The 14,633-nt window shown below is 43.1% G+C and overlaps 1 protein-coding gene across 1 annotated transcript in view; it reads right to left on the bottom strand.

Moving 5' to 3' along the window:
- Positions 1-14,633, bottom strand: part of snx3 (sorting nexin 3) — a 33,533-nt gene that overhangs the window by 16,420 nt on the left and 2,480 nt on the right. Inside the window, exons 2-3 of the mRNA XM_076272532.1 lie at positions 3,541-3,636; positions 3,106-3,230 (exon numbers count right to left, since the gene is read on the bottom strand). Of these exons, the coding sequence (XP_076128647.1) occupies positions 3,106-3,230; positions 3,541-3,636 (221 nt within the window). The remainder of the gene's footprint in view (positions 1-3,105; positions 3,231-3,540; positions 3,637-14,633) is intronic.

Genomic DNA, 14,633 nt, shown 5'->3' with positions numbered 1-14,633 from the left:
TACGAATCTACTATTTGGCCGGCTCGTAAGCCCAAACAAGTGTGTGCAGCATGCCTTTACGTAGCCTACTAAAGGCGCATCATACTTGTTTTCCGCTAAAATGGGGCGTGATAAAGATAGGCTACATTTAATCTGCATCACGCCCCAAGTTAACATTATATCAGAGGCCGTCCTTATTAGACATTCTCTGATTATATCATTGATTCCAATGACAGCTAGCCTAATCACACCTTGATGTTACATCTAGTTATTAATTTACAGGCCATTCAATCATTTTACTAACAGTGCAGTTATGAAGAATTATGTGTATATTTACTCATGTCGAAACTATGTAATTACAACCCATTCAGCACGTAGCCATATCCCATGTAAAACGGTTAGCTTGCTAGCTAGCTAACTGTGGAACTTCAGTATAACAGGCATAGCCAATTATCTCACCTAGTTGTAGGAAAAAGGCTACGTTCATATTACAAGTGATAGCCTAGAATGTGTGATGTTTAGTTGATGTTATGACATGTAAAGTTAAGCTTGCCGAACTTATACTGCCCTACTAAGGCAAAAGACCTTAACTCACCAGAGTGTGAAACTGAGAAAAATGCCTTTAAAGTTATCTTAATGTCCTGACAATTGAGTAAAAGGTATAATATTGTCATTTTCACATTTTGTAGTGTATACCTGTATTAATCTATCTACAAAAAAAAATGAACTCAAATTTGACCTTTGACCCTTTTTTGGAAGTTACTGTATTCTGCCTTAGTATTGCCCACTAAATGACAATCGGTCATACTAAGGCAAAATACCTTAACTTCTATTTTATAGCACAATGTTATGATAACAATGATAACTTTCACTTAAAATGTAAGCAATATTAACCCTATTGGACTCACTATGATAAAATGATAAAATGTGGCTTCACATTTATCAACATCATATGAAAATGATAGTTTTTTTCTGTATTTCATACTCATACTAGTACCACACAGACAGTCACTTCTCACCGATGTCAGAATTAAGAATGAGAGTGTTTTGATGTTTTAATATATATAAAGCATATTTCTGTTTGGATATGAGGCACTCATTTCTAGACTAATTGGCTTGTTTATTTCTATAACCAGCCTAGAACAGCATACATATTTCAGAATCATCCCATTGTAGCATCTTAATGTCTGCTGAAAAGTTTCAGTGAAAACATAGGAATTAATATTTCTTGGGATTTTACTTGCAGTCGGCTATTTGCATTATTATCATGAAATCAGGAATACATTTTGATGATGTGTGTAGGTCTTTGATTAAGTTATGATTGTAGGCCTATACATTTTCCTGGATAGAATGGAAACTTAACCAAATGCAGATGATAAAACAAAGTTCTCCCACACAAATTAGGTAGATTAGGATGAGATTGGTTGCCTTTATTTGGTCATTTTATATTACTGCAATTTAAAGCTGCCTGCTTTGCGACTAGCTTTAATTTCCCCACCAACCCGCAGCTACACTAAACATTAGGATGCGTTGATAGAATTGACAGCCTGTAAAAACTTGGGAGTTTTGACTAGCCGGCAGCAAGTTTTAAACACTCGTGGCAGATTTAATGGATTCGCTTTCTCGTCGGTTGTTTGGTATGGATTTTAACCAGGTTTCAACAAAAGGTAGGCTCTAAATTACTACATTTCTGCTGCTGGTGTGTGTGTGTGGAAGGTGTGTCGTTGCGGCTCCAACAAACTCGCGTCGTTTTCAGTCAATCACTTATCATTTGCAGGCGAGAGCTAGCATACAGTATGAGAAACATTTTCCAGTTGACATGTAGCCTTGTATTACGGGCTGTGGTGTGAATTAAGATATCCTAGGCTACAAGCCATGCTCTAATGCGATTGTTACTGAATATATTGTTGAGTTTAGGCTTTTAAGTTAGGCTAATCTTGATAGCCTAGCTAGCCTATCTTTAACGCAGCAGCATATCCTTGATCGTGGCATTTAGGCTAGGTAACGTTTCAAAGCCATCAATCTAACAAAAATCAAGCACTGCAAAACATGTAGGCTACTGTAGCCTATACACTTTATTGAAGTTAGTGTGTGTCTGAGGTGATTTAATTGAATAATGCATAGCCTAGACATAACTCCAGCCGGCAATACAACTTCACGTTGATGGTCGGTCAGAAGGCAGCTTGCCATAACTTCGCATCGTAACTTCAATCGAGTGTTCAGTAGCAGCATGAAAGGAAGGCATAAAGCCGTATCTGATGTTATGGGCTTCTGCCACAGTTTCCCCTCGGCTTTTTAAAGTTACGGCAAAAACATCATCTTATTTCTCCCAAAAAACAACCGAATTGAAACTTGATGTTTGTCTACATGATAAAACGTATGTTTATTGTCCTAATAATGACAAAAACTCATTTTCGCCAAAATCGAAGTTACGACCTTCTGCCTTAGTGCGGCAGTATAGTCAGCCACGGGCAGTTTGACTGTGCCTACATTCGTGACACTCCTGTTAGTAAGCTATAAACTGGAAAGAGCAAAAAATAGGAACATAATGGTCACATTAATCCCATAAACACACAGATAACTCTCACACCAACCTTATTTTGTGCCTTTTATTCACGTTTGTTTCAAGATTTAGTAAGTATAAGCCATTTTCGCTCCCCACTTTGATGCATAGGTTTCCATTATCCAAACAGCTCCCTTTTCCCTAAAAGGGGGCGTGTACATGCAGCATGGTCTAGCTAGATCCAGTGTGGTGTTGTAGTTGTTCTAACGTTACTAGTTGTTGCAACAGCATGTGAAAAAACAACAAAGTTTGTTACACCGAAAAGAACGTTAATCTTGCGTTAAAAAAATTGACGCCGTTAAAATAGGTTTACGTTAACGCCGTTAATAACGCGTTTAACTGACAGCACTAGTTTTCACACTTACATTGTAAAGGTTTTCTAAGAAGAGTGAAGAGCAGTTTGCATTAAAGTTAGCCACAATGTCGTTTATTGCAGGGGGGAAAAATAGCAAGCAGCCTATTGATAAGCTAATTAAATGCTCTGCCGGCCGGATGAAAGTGTGAGGTGGGCCGTAGTTTGCCCACCTCTGACATAGAGGACTGTGGGACATGGCGGGACTCACTTGTTGAGAAACTGCTCCAGGCCATGTCTCCGCTCCTCGATAAAGGAGTCGTCAAAAATCCCGTCATCTCCACGGAACGGCAGCTGGCGAAACAAGGCTTTTCCAGGCAGGGGTGGAACCACCACCTGAGAAAGAAAAAATATATGATGAAGATGTCAAGATAATCATGACAGGATAGGTGCGGAAGTTTTTAGTGCAAATAATTCCACATTTACATATTTATCAACTCTTACTTTTCACACTTTCCCCCAGTGTCTATAACCGACCCTCAGAGCGCCTCGATCAGAACGGATGGAACGCTTCCTGTCCCTCTCCAGAGGTTCCGTCAACTCACTTTGCTCTCTTGTCACTCTCCAGAGGTTCCGTCCACTCACCTTGAGGTTCCGTCCACCCACCTTGTTCTCCTGTCCCTTTCCAGAGGTTCTGTCCACCCACCTTGCTCTCGCGTTCCAGTTCTCCTCTCAGCCACTCAAAGTCGCTGTATCTCCTCCGCACCCTCGACTCCTTCAGCCGGAAAATGGGCAGATTGGTCTGCAGGGACCGAGAGAGAGAGAGAGAGAGCGAGAGACAGAGAGAGCGAAAGAGGGAGATGACAGAGAGAGAGAGTGAGACAGAGAGAGAGAGAGGGACAGAGAGAGAGAGACAGACAGAGAGAGAGAGAGACAGGGAGAGAGACAGAGAGAGCGGAAGAGGTAGATGACAGAGAGAGGGAGAGAGGGACAGAGAGAGACAGAGAAAGGGACAGATAGAGAAGACAGAGAGAGAGACAGAGAGAGAGAGATGGAGAGAGAGACAGGGAGAGAGAGAGGGATGGAAAGAGAGCAGAAGAGAGAAAATGAGGGGGAAATGACAGAGTGACAGAAAGAGCACAGAAAAGAGGTGGATGAGAAGAGGAGAAAAGAGAGGAGTAGAGATGTTGTTATAACAATCTAGAACAGTCTCATAACTCATGTGACAAAAAGAGCAGGGCTGCTGATGTGCGCTTTGGGGATGTTTATTTGCAGACAGAGAAGATAACGGCCCAAGTGTCCCTCACTGCCAGACCTGGAGTCTTGAAAACATGTCATTGATTTAGCAATACATCCTTTGAGAATCCTGGAATCAGTCAATAGGGCTAAAACACAAATACAAAAGTGTGTGTGTGTGTGTGTGTGTGTGTGTGTGTGTGGTGAAGATGACAACATGCCATACACACGGCTGCCACACATGCACATGCATACGCACACACACAGAAAACACACACAAGCATTCATACACACCAATACGCGCATACACAAAAATCCAATCTTAACAGAATATACACACACACACACACACGCAAATGAACAAAAAGCGGGAGATGGGACAGCATTGAGGAGCCTGACATTCAAGGTAAACATGAAGAGGCAGAAGCTAAAGAGGCAGAGAGTGAAGGGCCCGAGAGAGAGAGAGAGAGAGAGAGAGAGAGAGAGAGAGAGAGAGAGAGAGAGAGAGAGAGAGAGAGAGAGAGAGAGAGGGACTGAGAGAGAGAGAGAGAGAGAGAGAGAATGGAAGGCGGGAGGGAGGTGGATGCGGGCAGATGTCTGGAGAGTGCATGATCAATACGCTGGCATGTATGACAGACAGAAGAGTGGAGACGAAGGCCTGAGTAAATGGACTGGAGGAATAAAGGCAGGAAGTTAAATAAATGTGCAATATGTGCCTCTGTGTGTGTGCCTGTGTGTGTGTGTGTGTGTGTGTGTGTGTGTGTGTGTGTGTGTGTTTTTTTTAATTAATTGGAGTAAAGCAAAAAGGCATTCCTCTTCATTTCTCGTTATTCCATTTGCCAATTTCTTTCTGTCCTGTCTCATGATGAGTGGGTGCAGCGGTCTTGAGCGACCTCCAGCTGCATTTAACAGGGCTATGATGGAGGTCTAGGTACACCATCACCTCCAGCAGCTTTTAAAAGGGCTATTATGGAGTTCTAGGAACACTTTCACCTCCAAGGGCTACAATGGGGGTCTAGTAACACCATCACCTCAGCAGCATTTGAAGGGCTATGATGGAGACATTACCAGGTCAGCAGACAGGCTACATGATTTTGTGGATATGTTTTAAAGAAAATTTGAAGCACTCAGTTATGTTTTAAAAGCCTTAAATCTCACATGGCTATTCAGTTTCACTATTTTCACTGGGAGTCTTAAATGAAGCACAGACCTATGCAGTGAAGTCGGGAACATCAACCAGCGGGAACATCAGGCGTGCTTCCATTTCCGTCACAAACATGCATCACCAAATAGACTTATGAACTAATGGATGTTACACCAGATGCCTTGCAAATGATGCCTGCTTTACCTTACCTTAAAGGTGTGGGTTTTTTGAACATTCTAACATAAGATTCCGTTCCGCAACAATTGAAGGTTCTAAAATTCTATGTTGAATTCAATGAAACCAGATATTCTTTAGAACGTTCATTTTCCAACATTCCCATCCAGTGTTGGGCAAGTTACTGAAAATTAGTAATTAGTTACAGTTACTAGTTACTTCTTTCAAAAGTAATTCAATTACGTTACCAATTACTGTATATCAAAAGTAATTAGTTACAAGAGAAAGTAACTTTTGAGTTACTTTTAAGTCTGCTTTTAAAATGTCAATATGAACAGTACTGAACAGTCACACACACAATAAACCTAATTTTTTGACCTATTTATTGTAGTTTCAACGGGCCTTCAAATCAATAGCCTTGTGCATGAGTTCTCAAACTTTTTCCGACCCCAAAACATTCTACAATGCATGAAGGCCTCCCTGACCTTGTTTTGCGCCACCCTCACCATCTAGGTGGTTTGATAGATATGTACAGTACACTGCCTACTGCTTGCCTTCTACTACTAGTAGTAGTAGTAGTATGCATGGTGGTGCACTGACACTGAATTCTGCAATATAGTAATAAGTTATTTTTATCATTATTATTGCAATCCTTCTGTAGGCTACATGGAATGAGTTCAATGGGATGTAATGTGAAACAATGTTAAATGGCCTATTTTCAAAGCAGTTATTGTCTGCTCACACACACATACAACCTTAGGTTATCCTCATCCTGCTTTGAACACAGTTGTATTATATAGCATTTTAAGCACCAGCAGTTTGGGAAAAGCCTGCGCTGCACAAGTGCTGACCTACCGAAATAAGTTCTAATGCATCTGAGAGTTTGGGATTGTCGTGCACTATGCAGAAGGTTACTCTTCAGCTGATAAGGTGTTCCAGAGAGAAGTTGCATGTTCCGTCGCAGACAAAGGAATCCATAACACCATGGACGTCAATTCCGATGTAAACATACTGTGCAAATGACTCAAGTCGCTTAGTACGTACGGTAGGCTATTTGGAGGTTTCTTTATCTGGTAAGTGAAATCTGCATTTTCCTCTCGAGTTAAACGTGTGCTTGCTTGTGTCAAGGCTATATATAGGCTACTGTAGCCTATTGGTGTTGTGGCGTGGCTATGTTGTAAGAATGAGAAATTGATATAACGAGGCTTTTGCGCAATAGGCGGAAAAGAGCGGAGATAAACAACAATGCGCTTTTACTGCAGTGGAGCTTACCAGATGGAAACGAAAGGGAAAGGCTTTTATGCCCATTTAAATTGTAGCCTAATGCACTCTTGTGTGTTTTAGCATAAATCCGAAATAAGGAGGAATGTGAGGAGGCTATTAACTGTAAAGAATGCATCTGCAATCTAAACATGAAACACAATCGCTGGAAACACAGCTAAGGTCGGGAGACAAGCAGCAAATATGCATCTTGTCTGCAGTCGTTCATTCAAGATCAACAGAGTAACGCAAGTAACGAACTCTTTGAAATTTCAGTAATTGTAATTGCGTTACTGGATTTACAAAAATACTTCGTTACATGCTCGTTACCACTAAAAGTAGTGGAATTACAGTAACGCATTACTTTGTAACGCATTACTCCCAACACTGTTCCCATCACACCGGTGTGACGGTACACCTTTAAACCTGCAAAAACGGAAAAAGGTCCCTCTCCTCCACTAACCTCATTTCTCCTCCTCCTCTTCTTTTCTTTTCTCTGTGGCTCATCTTTCGTTCTTTTGCCTTCCTGCTCTCTCCCTTCCCCTCCCCTCTGTGTGTCCTGCCTCCATCCTACACAACATGTTCACGACTCACTGCACCTCAAGCCAAAAGCAGAAACCAACACATGCTCATTAACTCCTTAGCATTTCAGGCTTCAGTAAGTCACAGCTCAAATGTCTCATCACTCCAGTCACACACACAGGTCCAAGCATATAGAGACAAACACACAAGTAGAAAGCCATACACACAAAAACAGAACAATCTTAGATTGGGTTACAGGATCTGGGTGTATACTGGTCCGCCTCAAAGTCACCTGATAAACTTTACCCCAAAGACTGACACACACACACACACACACACACACACACACACACACACACACACACACACACACACACACACACACACACACACACACACACACACACACACACACACACACACACACACACACACACACACACACACACACACACACACACACACACACACACACACACACACACACACACACACACACACACACACAGAACTGGCTGTGCTGTAAATGTGTAGGATCAAGGTGTCTGTGTGTATGGCAGAAAAGAGAGTATGAGTTAGTGCTTGCATACAGCTTGCTTTGGTCCTCACAGCCAGTCTGCCAGCCAGGTAGACAAATACAGTGGAAACAGTACAACAAGGGAAGAGGAGAGAGGGGGAAGAAGAGAGAGAGAAGAGAGTGAGAATAGGAGAGAGAGAAGAGGAGAGAGAGAGAGAGGAGAGAAAGAGAGAGAGGGAAGAGGAGAGAGGGAAGAGGAGAGAGAAGTGGAGAGAGAAAAGAGAGAGAGGGAAGAGGAGAGGGAAGAGGAGAGAGAAGTGGAGAGAGAGAGAAGAGAAGAGAGAGAGGGAAGAGGAGAGAGAGGGAAGAGAAGAGAGAGAGGGAAGAGGAGATAGAAGTAGAGAGAGAAGTGGAGAGAGAGAGAAGAGAAGAGAGAGAGGGAAGAGGAGAGAGAGTAGAGAGAGAGAGAGAAGAGAAGAGAGAGAGGGAAGAGGAGAGAGAGGGAAGAGGAGAGAGAAGTAGAGAGAGAGAGAAGAGGAGAGGGAAGAGGAGAGAGAAGTGGAGAGAGAGAGAAGAGAAGAGAGAGAGGGAAGAGGAGAGAGAGGGAAGAGAAGAGAGAGAGGGAAGAGGAGAGAGAAGTAGAGAGAGAAGTGGAGAGAGAGAGAAGAGAAGAGAGAGAGGGAAGAGGAGAGAGAGTAGAGAGAGAGAGAGAGAAGAGAAGAGAGAGAGGGAAGAGGAGAGAGAGGGAAGAGGAGAGAGAAGTAGAGAGAGAGAGAAGAGGAGAGAAAAGTAGAGAGAGAGAGAGAAGAGGAGAGAGTAGAGAGAAAGAGAAGAGAGAGAGGGAAGGGAAGAGGTGTGAAAGAGAGGTAAATAGAGAGTTCAGAGGTCAGGTTGCCTAATGTACGCTAAAGGGGGCAAAATGCCTCTCCATGCAGAAAGACAAATAAAACCAAGAACAGACAGATCTGGACAAAGAATGAAAAGAGAGAGATAATGACCATACTGCTGTGTGTGTGTGTGTGTGTGTGTGTGTGTGTGTGTGTGTGTGTGTGTAGGAGGGGGGGGGGGGTTGTGAAGAATGGGGGAGAAATGGGACAAACATCAGCTCCATTTCATATGCTACCGACCCCCCCCCCCCTAAAAATAGGACGCTGGGGAGGTGTGTTAGCGGCTTTTAAAAGTGCCTCTTTCGGCTCGGCTCTGTTAAAAGCTTCTACGTGCCTTCTACTGGCGGAAGAGCCGGAGAGGGAGAACAGAGGCAGAGGGGGGAGAGGAGGAGAGGTGAAGAGAAGAGAGGAGGAGAGGAGAGAGAGGGAGAGAAGCCGGCGGGGGAAAGGGAGAGGCTACTTCTGTCAGACCCAATCCCACTCCCCCTCCCTTGCCACCTGAAAAAAGGCCCCCCATTTGGGGTGCATAGGTGTTGAAAACAAAGTGATTTTATTAAAGCCTGTGTAAGAGACCATGCGACTATGCGACTAGGTGCCCCCCCCCCTCTCCACAAACACACACACAAGGGTTCAAGCATACAGATAGGCATTAGCTTCCTCATTGCTCTTGCTTGCTTACTGCACCACATACATGCACACACACACACACACACACATACATACATACACGCACACACAAACGCACGCACATCCATCTCATCGCATCCCGTCATACAAAGTATTATTGACCATGATGGGGTTGATGGGTGTTGCGGGGAGTTGTGTGAGAGAGAGAGAGAGAGAGATAGAGAGAGAGAGAGAGAGAGAGAGAGAGAGAGAGAGAGAGAGAGAGAGAGAGAGAGAGAGAGAGAGAGAGAGGCTTGGTTGGCTTGGGAGTTTATTGAGGGGAGAAGGCCGATCCCACAGTGCCATCCTTTAGCCATCAGACCATCTCCACCATAGACAGAGAAGCCAGAGAGAAGGGAGAATGTGGACAATGAGAGAGAGGGAAAGAGAGAAGCACTCACTCATCCCTCCCCCCTTCTCTCTATCTATCCCTCCTATTGATGCCCCCCACCCCCACCCCGACCCCCCTCGCAACCTTCACTGAGCTGACAGAAAAGCGACCCCCCCCCCTTCATTTCCCTCCCCATCACCGAACCCCCCCCCCCCCTCCCCCATCTTTGTCTCCCCTGCATCAACTCCTACTTTTGATACTGTCATCTCGAGTAGGGTATGGTAGCCTTGATACAATATGCTGGGCATTACCATCAGAATGGCTGTCTCAGAGGATGCTGTACACTGAGGATTACACTTGACTGGGGCCGACAGGCAGGCAAGCAAGCCATTTTATTAATGACAGAGCGAGAGGCAGAGAGAGAGAGAGATGAAGGGATAGAGAAGAGTGAGAAGACAGAGAGAGCTGTAAGAGAAGGATTCTTGGGTAAATATAATATATTTAGGAAATATAGTGTGATGGCAAACTTTGGCACGAGTGGTCATGTGCACCAGTCGCACTTTTTTCGGGGCAGAACCGGTCAGGACTGGGTCATCACGGAAGCATGAACCACTGTGCACTTTCTGAGAAGATGCCACAGAGAGTGAGTGAGTGAGAGAGTGAGTGATCGAGTGAGTGAGTGAGTGAGTGAGTGATCGATCGAGTGAGTGAGTGATCGATCGATCGAGCGAGCGAGTGAGTGAGTGTAAGAGAGTGAGAGAGAGAGTGAGTGAGTAAGTGAGTGAGTGTCAACTGTGAAAACAGCATGAAAGTCAAGAGGACAAGAGGGGCCTGACAAGTCATACGAGAGAGAGACTAAAGAGAGAGAGAGAGAAGGGTTGAACGAGAAAACGACAGAGTGATGTAGTGATTTGAAAAGAAAGATTGAGAGGAGAGAAATACAGACTTAAGAGAAAGAAAGAACGAAAGAAAGTAAGAACAAAACAAGAGGAGGAAAGGAGAGGAGGGGAGGGGGTGAAGACGAGGACAGAAGAAACAAACCCCTTCTCATTCTTTCCCTCAGTCAATGAGGGGATTAGGCTCCCTCTCCTCTCCAGAAGCATCAGAGCACACAACCGTAGGGGGGTGGGAAGAGAGAACGCAGGAGACCAGGGAGAGAGAGAGGGAGAGGGAGAGAGATAAAGGGGGAGAGAGAGATAAAGAGAGAGGAAGAGAGAGAGAGAGAGAGAGAGAGAGAGAGAGAGAGAGAGAGAGAGAGAGAGAGAGGGAGAGGGAGAGGGAGATGTACGTATGTGCAAATTAAAGGTAAGGCACATAGAAGGATGCAAAGAGGACAAAAGATAAGAGAGGAAGAGATAAGGAAAAGGAGAAGCAACTGGGAAAACAACTACACCAAGAGAGGAAGGATGTAGGAAGACACTAAAAACAAGAGACAAAGATAAAGAACTAGAGAGACGGAGAGAGAGAGAGAGAGAGAGAGAGAAAGCAGTTTAGCTGTGAACCAAACCTCCCTAATCAACAGGGTCTTCGTGACTGACACACAAAACAGAAATAATTTCACCCACTCTCTCTTAATCTTTCCACAAAGTTAAGAGCACTCAAACAGTGTGTGAGAAAGAGTGTGTGAGAGAGAGAGGAGATGGAAAGAGAGAGAGAGAGAGCGAGAGAACACAGAATGAGTCAAATAAGCAGAGAAAGCAGCAAATCAAAAAGTTGACACCACCTCCCTCTTTCTCTTCTTTTGCTGCCATCCTTCCGTGGAGAGAGCGAGAGAGCGAGAGAGAGAGAGAGAGAGAGAGAGAGAGAGAGAGCGCCGGGCAAGGGAGAGTGATAGCAGGGAGAGAGAAGACAAGTAGGTGCTCCCTCTTTGCTGCTCTTATGCTAAGTAGGGTCAGCGCGGTCTCAGGCGCGCACAATGAGAACTGATTACACGCATATGCTAATTATTACACGCTAATCAGCCACGCTAGCTTCCCAATGGGGGCTAGTGGCTACGGATGGCTCTCACCGCCGATGGAGAGAAGAGCCTATAAATACTAGGTTATGGAATGGAGTGAGGAGAGGGGGAGGAAGGAGGAGGGGGTGGAGGGAGAAAGAGATAGAGATAGGGAGGGAGGGATAGAGGGAGAGAGAGATAGAGATGGGGAGGGAGGGATGGAAGCACTGCTGCACCATGCATCTTGTCAGGGCTCATCACAAAGCTATGCAGGACTAAGAAATTGTAAAACTAAGAAAGGGGACTAATTGGTACATAACACTATAAATACGTCAATGTGGTGGTGGTGATTGCTCCTTGCGTGGATACATTTGATTGTGTAAGATAGTGGGGGGGGCAGAAATATAGAATCAATCAGTGCATTAAATGTATAACCATTATCTTTTAATAGGCAACAAGTGATTAAAAACATCATATTGTACAAGGTGTATGACTTGAGGGACAGGTTTTGAAAATACCCCCGTCTCAATTCCATACAAAGTAAGCTCCTGTGAGGAAGTGCCAACATGTCCCCTCCAAAGCAAATGTGCCTCTAGGAGCTGGTCACTGATTCATCCATGCTTGATAATGTAACTTTTGAGTCAAATAAAAAACACATGTTTTTAAATCAAAATCTTTTGCAAAATCACTTTTAATCACATTTTGCTTACGTTGTATTTTATTATGATTACTATGATTATTATTATTATTATTATCATTATTATTAGCATTTACTGTAAGTATGCCAATGGGTTTAGCCGGCAATTTCACATTCAACTGTAGAACAACCGCTCAAATTACCTAAAATTACTGCAAAATAGTCTACAGCTCTCATTAACTTTTCCATTATGTTTTTACTCCTAAGATCCTTTTTATATCATCTGCCCTTAATGCAGACGAGAGAGAGTGTGTCCAGTGAAGTGGTGCCTATACGGCTGTGTGCGTGACATGTACAAATTCAATATTGCAAATTAAATACATTGTGATTGGGCAGAAACAAGAGTGCCCCACTTGATGGGCCATTTCATGTTGTGAGTGGCTTGGCAGCAAAGGTCAAGTATGCCAGTTCAGTCTGCGGTGCGCCTGTTGGGCCTTTGTCCCTGGAGGACACAGACTGTGCTAGACCAGGTAGGTCCGACTCATTCAAGGCCTGATCCATCTACCAAGGGCTCAGTTTCCTTTTACGAACAGCCGGACAGTTTTTACACAGGATGTCACCCAGTTATCTCACTTGTCTATTTAGAATTTGAGCATTAATTTGGCCTGCAGTTTATCATGTGCAAACAGGTTTGAGTCTATTCAAGAAGAACCATCTAAGGGTTCCAAAGAACTCAGCTCAGAATCAGGTGAAATCTTTTTAACACCTTTAAATGAGCCGAGTAAGGGACAACCTTACTGACTGGCCAGATCACTATGAAATAAAGGCAAAAAAAAGTGTATTGGATTGGAATCGTGGAAGGCACCTTTAACGCAACTGCAAACGGTTCTGCAAAATGTTGTGTCAGGATCTCAACCATTCTGAACTGGTTACATCATGAGCCTGATTAATGGAAGGGCTGTCGCCATCATGACATGACGCTTAGGCCTGAACTGTCACAGAAAGTTAACAGTAAATTACATTTCTAGTTGCCTTTGTGGCTTTGCAAGCAAAAATGGCAAAAGGCAGATATGGATAACTTAAATATAAAATACAAATTACTCATAATTACTGATAATTAGGTTACAGTACCAAAATAAAAGGCTACTCAGAATAAACTATGGGTCATTCCGTGTGAAATCACCCAATTTCAGCGCAATTTGGCAGGTGACCCTCTCCGAAAAAATCTGAAAAAAATCACAGGTGTTTGTACATCAAATCCATGCATAGATCTTAAATAGTATATCTGTATAACTAATCGTTGCAAAACTACAGCCCTTTGAAACTTCAAGTAATTTTAAGCATTGTGGTGAACAATCCTTTTTGTTCAACTTCCAGCATTATTGGCTCTTTTGGTATTTCACACACATTAGTGAAACTATGTGATTAGAAGTACATTTTCCTGTTGAATTAAAAAATCTAATCGGATCAGACGTATCTTGTATACTTTCCCCTCTGCAAAGCTCTGAAAATGGCTATAAATTCATAATGTGAAAAGACATCATCACCTTTAAGGGCTTCTCATTCAAAAAGTATGTGACACAAATTCATCAGATTTTTTTCCTACACATATATGTATTATAAGGTCCTGTCCATGCATTAACTTTGGTTGTTATCATTTTCATATTTTCAGAGCATTTTTTTAAAATTGGGCTTGATTTTCAAAAAGCCTGTTTTCATCTTCTCATTTCACCACGTGGACAGTTAACAGGTTTTTTTTTTATTTTACCATATATCATTCTGTATGTGAGGATCATCTGCCCAAAATTTGGGATTGTTGCTGAGTTTCTTCATTGAGATAAGATTTTTTTTTAAATATTGTCTATAAATCCACAGAATTTGTACTGGATCTGCAGTACCACTTTGCACCACATGTGGTGCTCTTTTAATACAATGGAAGTCAATGGAAGAGTAAGAGAGTCACTTGTTTGCTGCACATATCCAATCTAAACACCTGATTTGATTGGATTGTTTAATTCAACAGGAAAATGTACTTCTATTCACATAGTTTCACTGAACAAAAAGGATTGTTCACCACGATGCTTAAAATGACTTGAAACTTCAAAGGGCTGTAGTTTTGGAACCATTAGTGATACAGATATACTATTTAAGATTTATGCATAGGTTTGGTCTACAAACACCTGTGATTTTTTTCAGATTTTTTGGGAGAGGGTGACCTGCTAGCCACTGGGTGATTTGACACGGAATGACCCCTATGCACTATGGCTAAAACAGGTATTCATGTCACCCATCCACAAAAACATGTCTCATCATGCTCCTCTCTGGCTAAGGGGTTTCCAGGCAAGGAACACAAACATGTTGACCTTAACGCAAGACCTCAGTGGGGTCACAGAGTTCACAGCCATATATTCTCTCAGAGGCAGTTGGCTATAGGCACAAATGTACTTTCTTGCTAACTTGGGAACCCTTGCTTGGTTGTCACGTCTCCA

This window comes from Alosa pseudoharengus, unplaced genomic scaffold, assembly GCF_046254945.1.
Source record: "Alosa pseudoharengus isolate Yale_2024_CS ecotype anadromous, Long Island Sound unplaced genomic scaffold, YU_APseudo_1.1 YU_APseudo_1.1_scf_7, whole genome shotgun sequence".
Classification (NCBI taxonomy): Eukaryota; Metazoa; Chordata; class Actinopteri; order Clupeiformes; family Clupeidae; genus Alosa; species Alosa pseudoharengus.
This window is presented reverse-complemented; position numbering and strand designations above follow the sequence as displayed.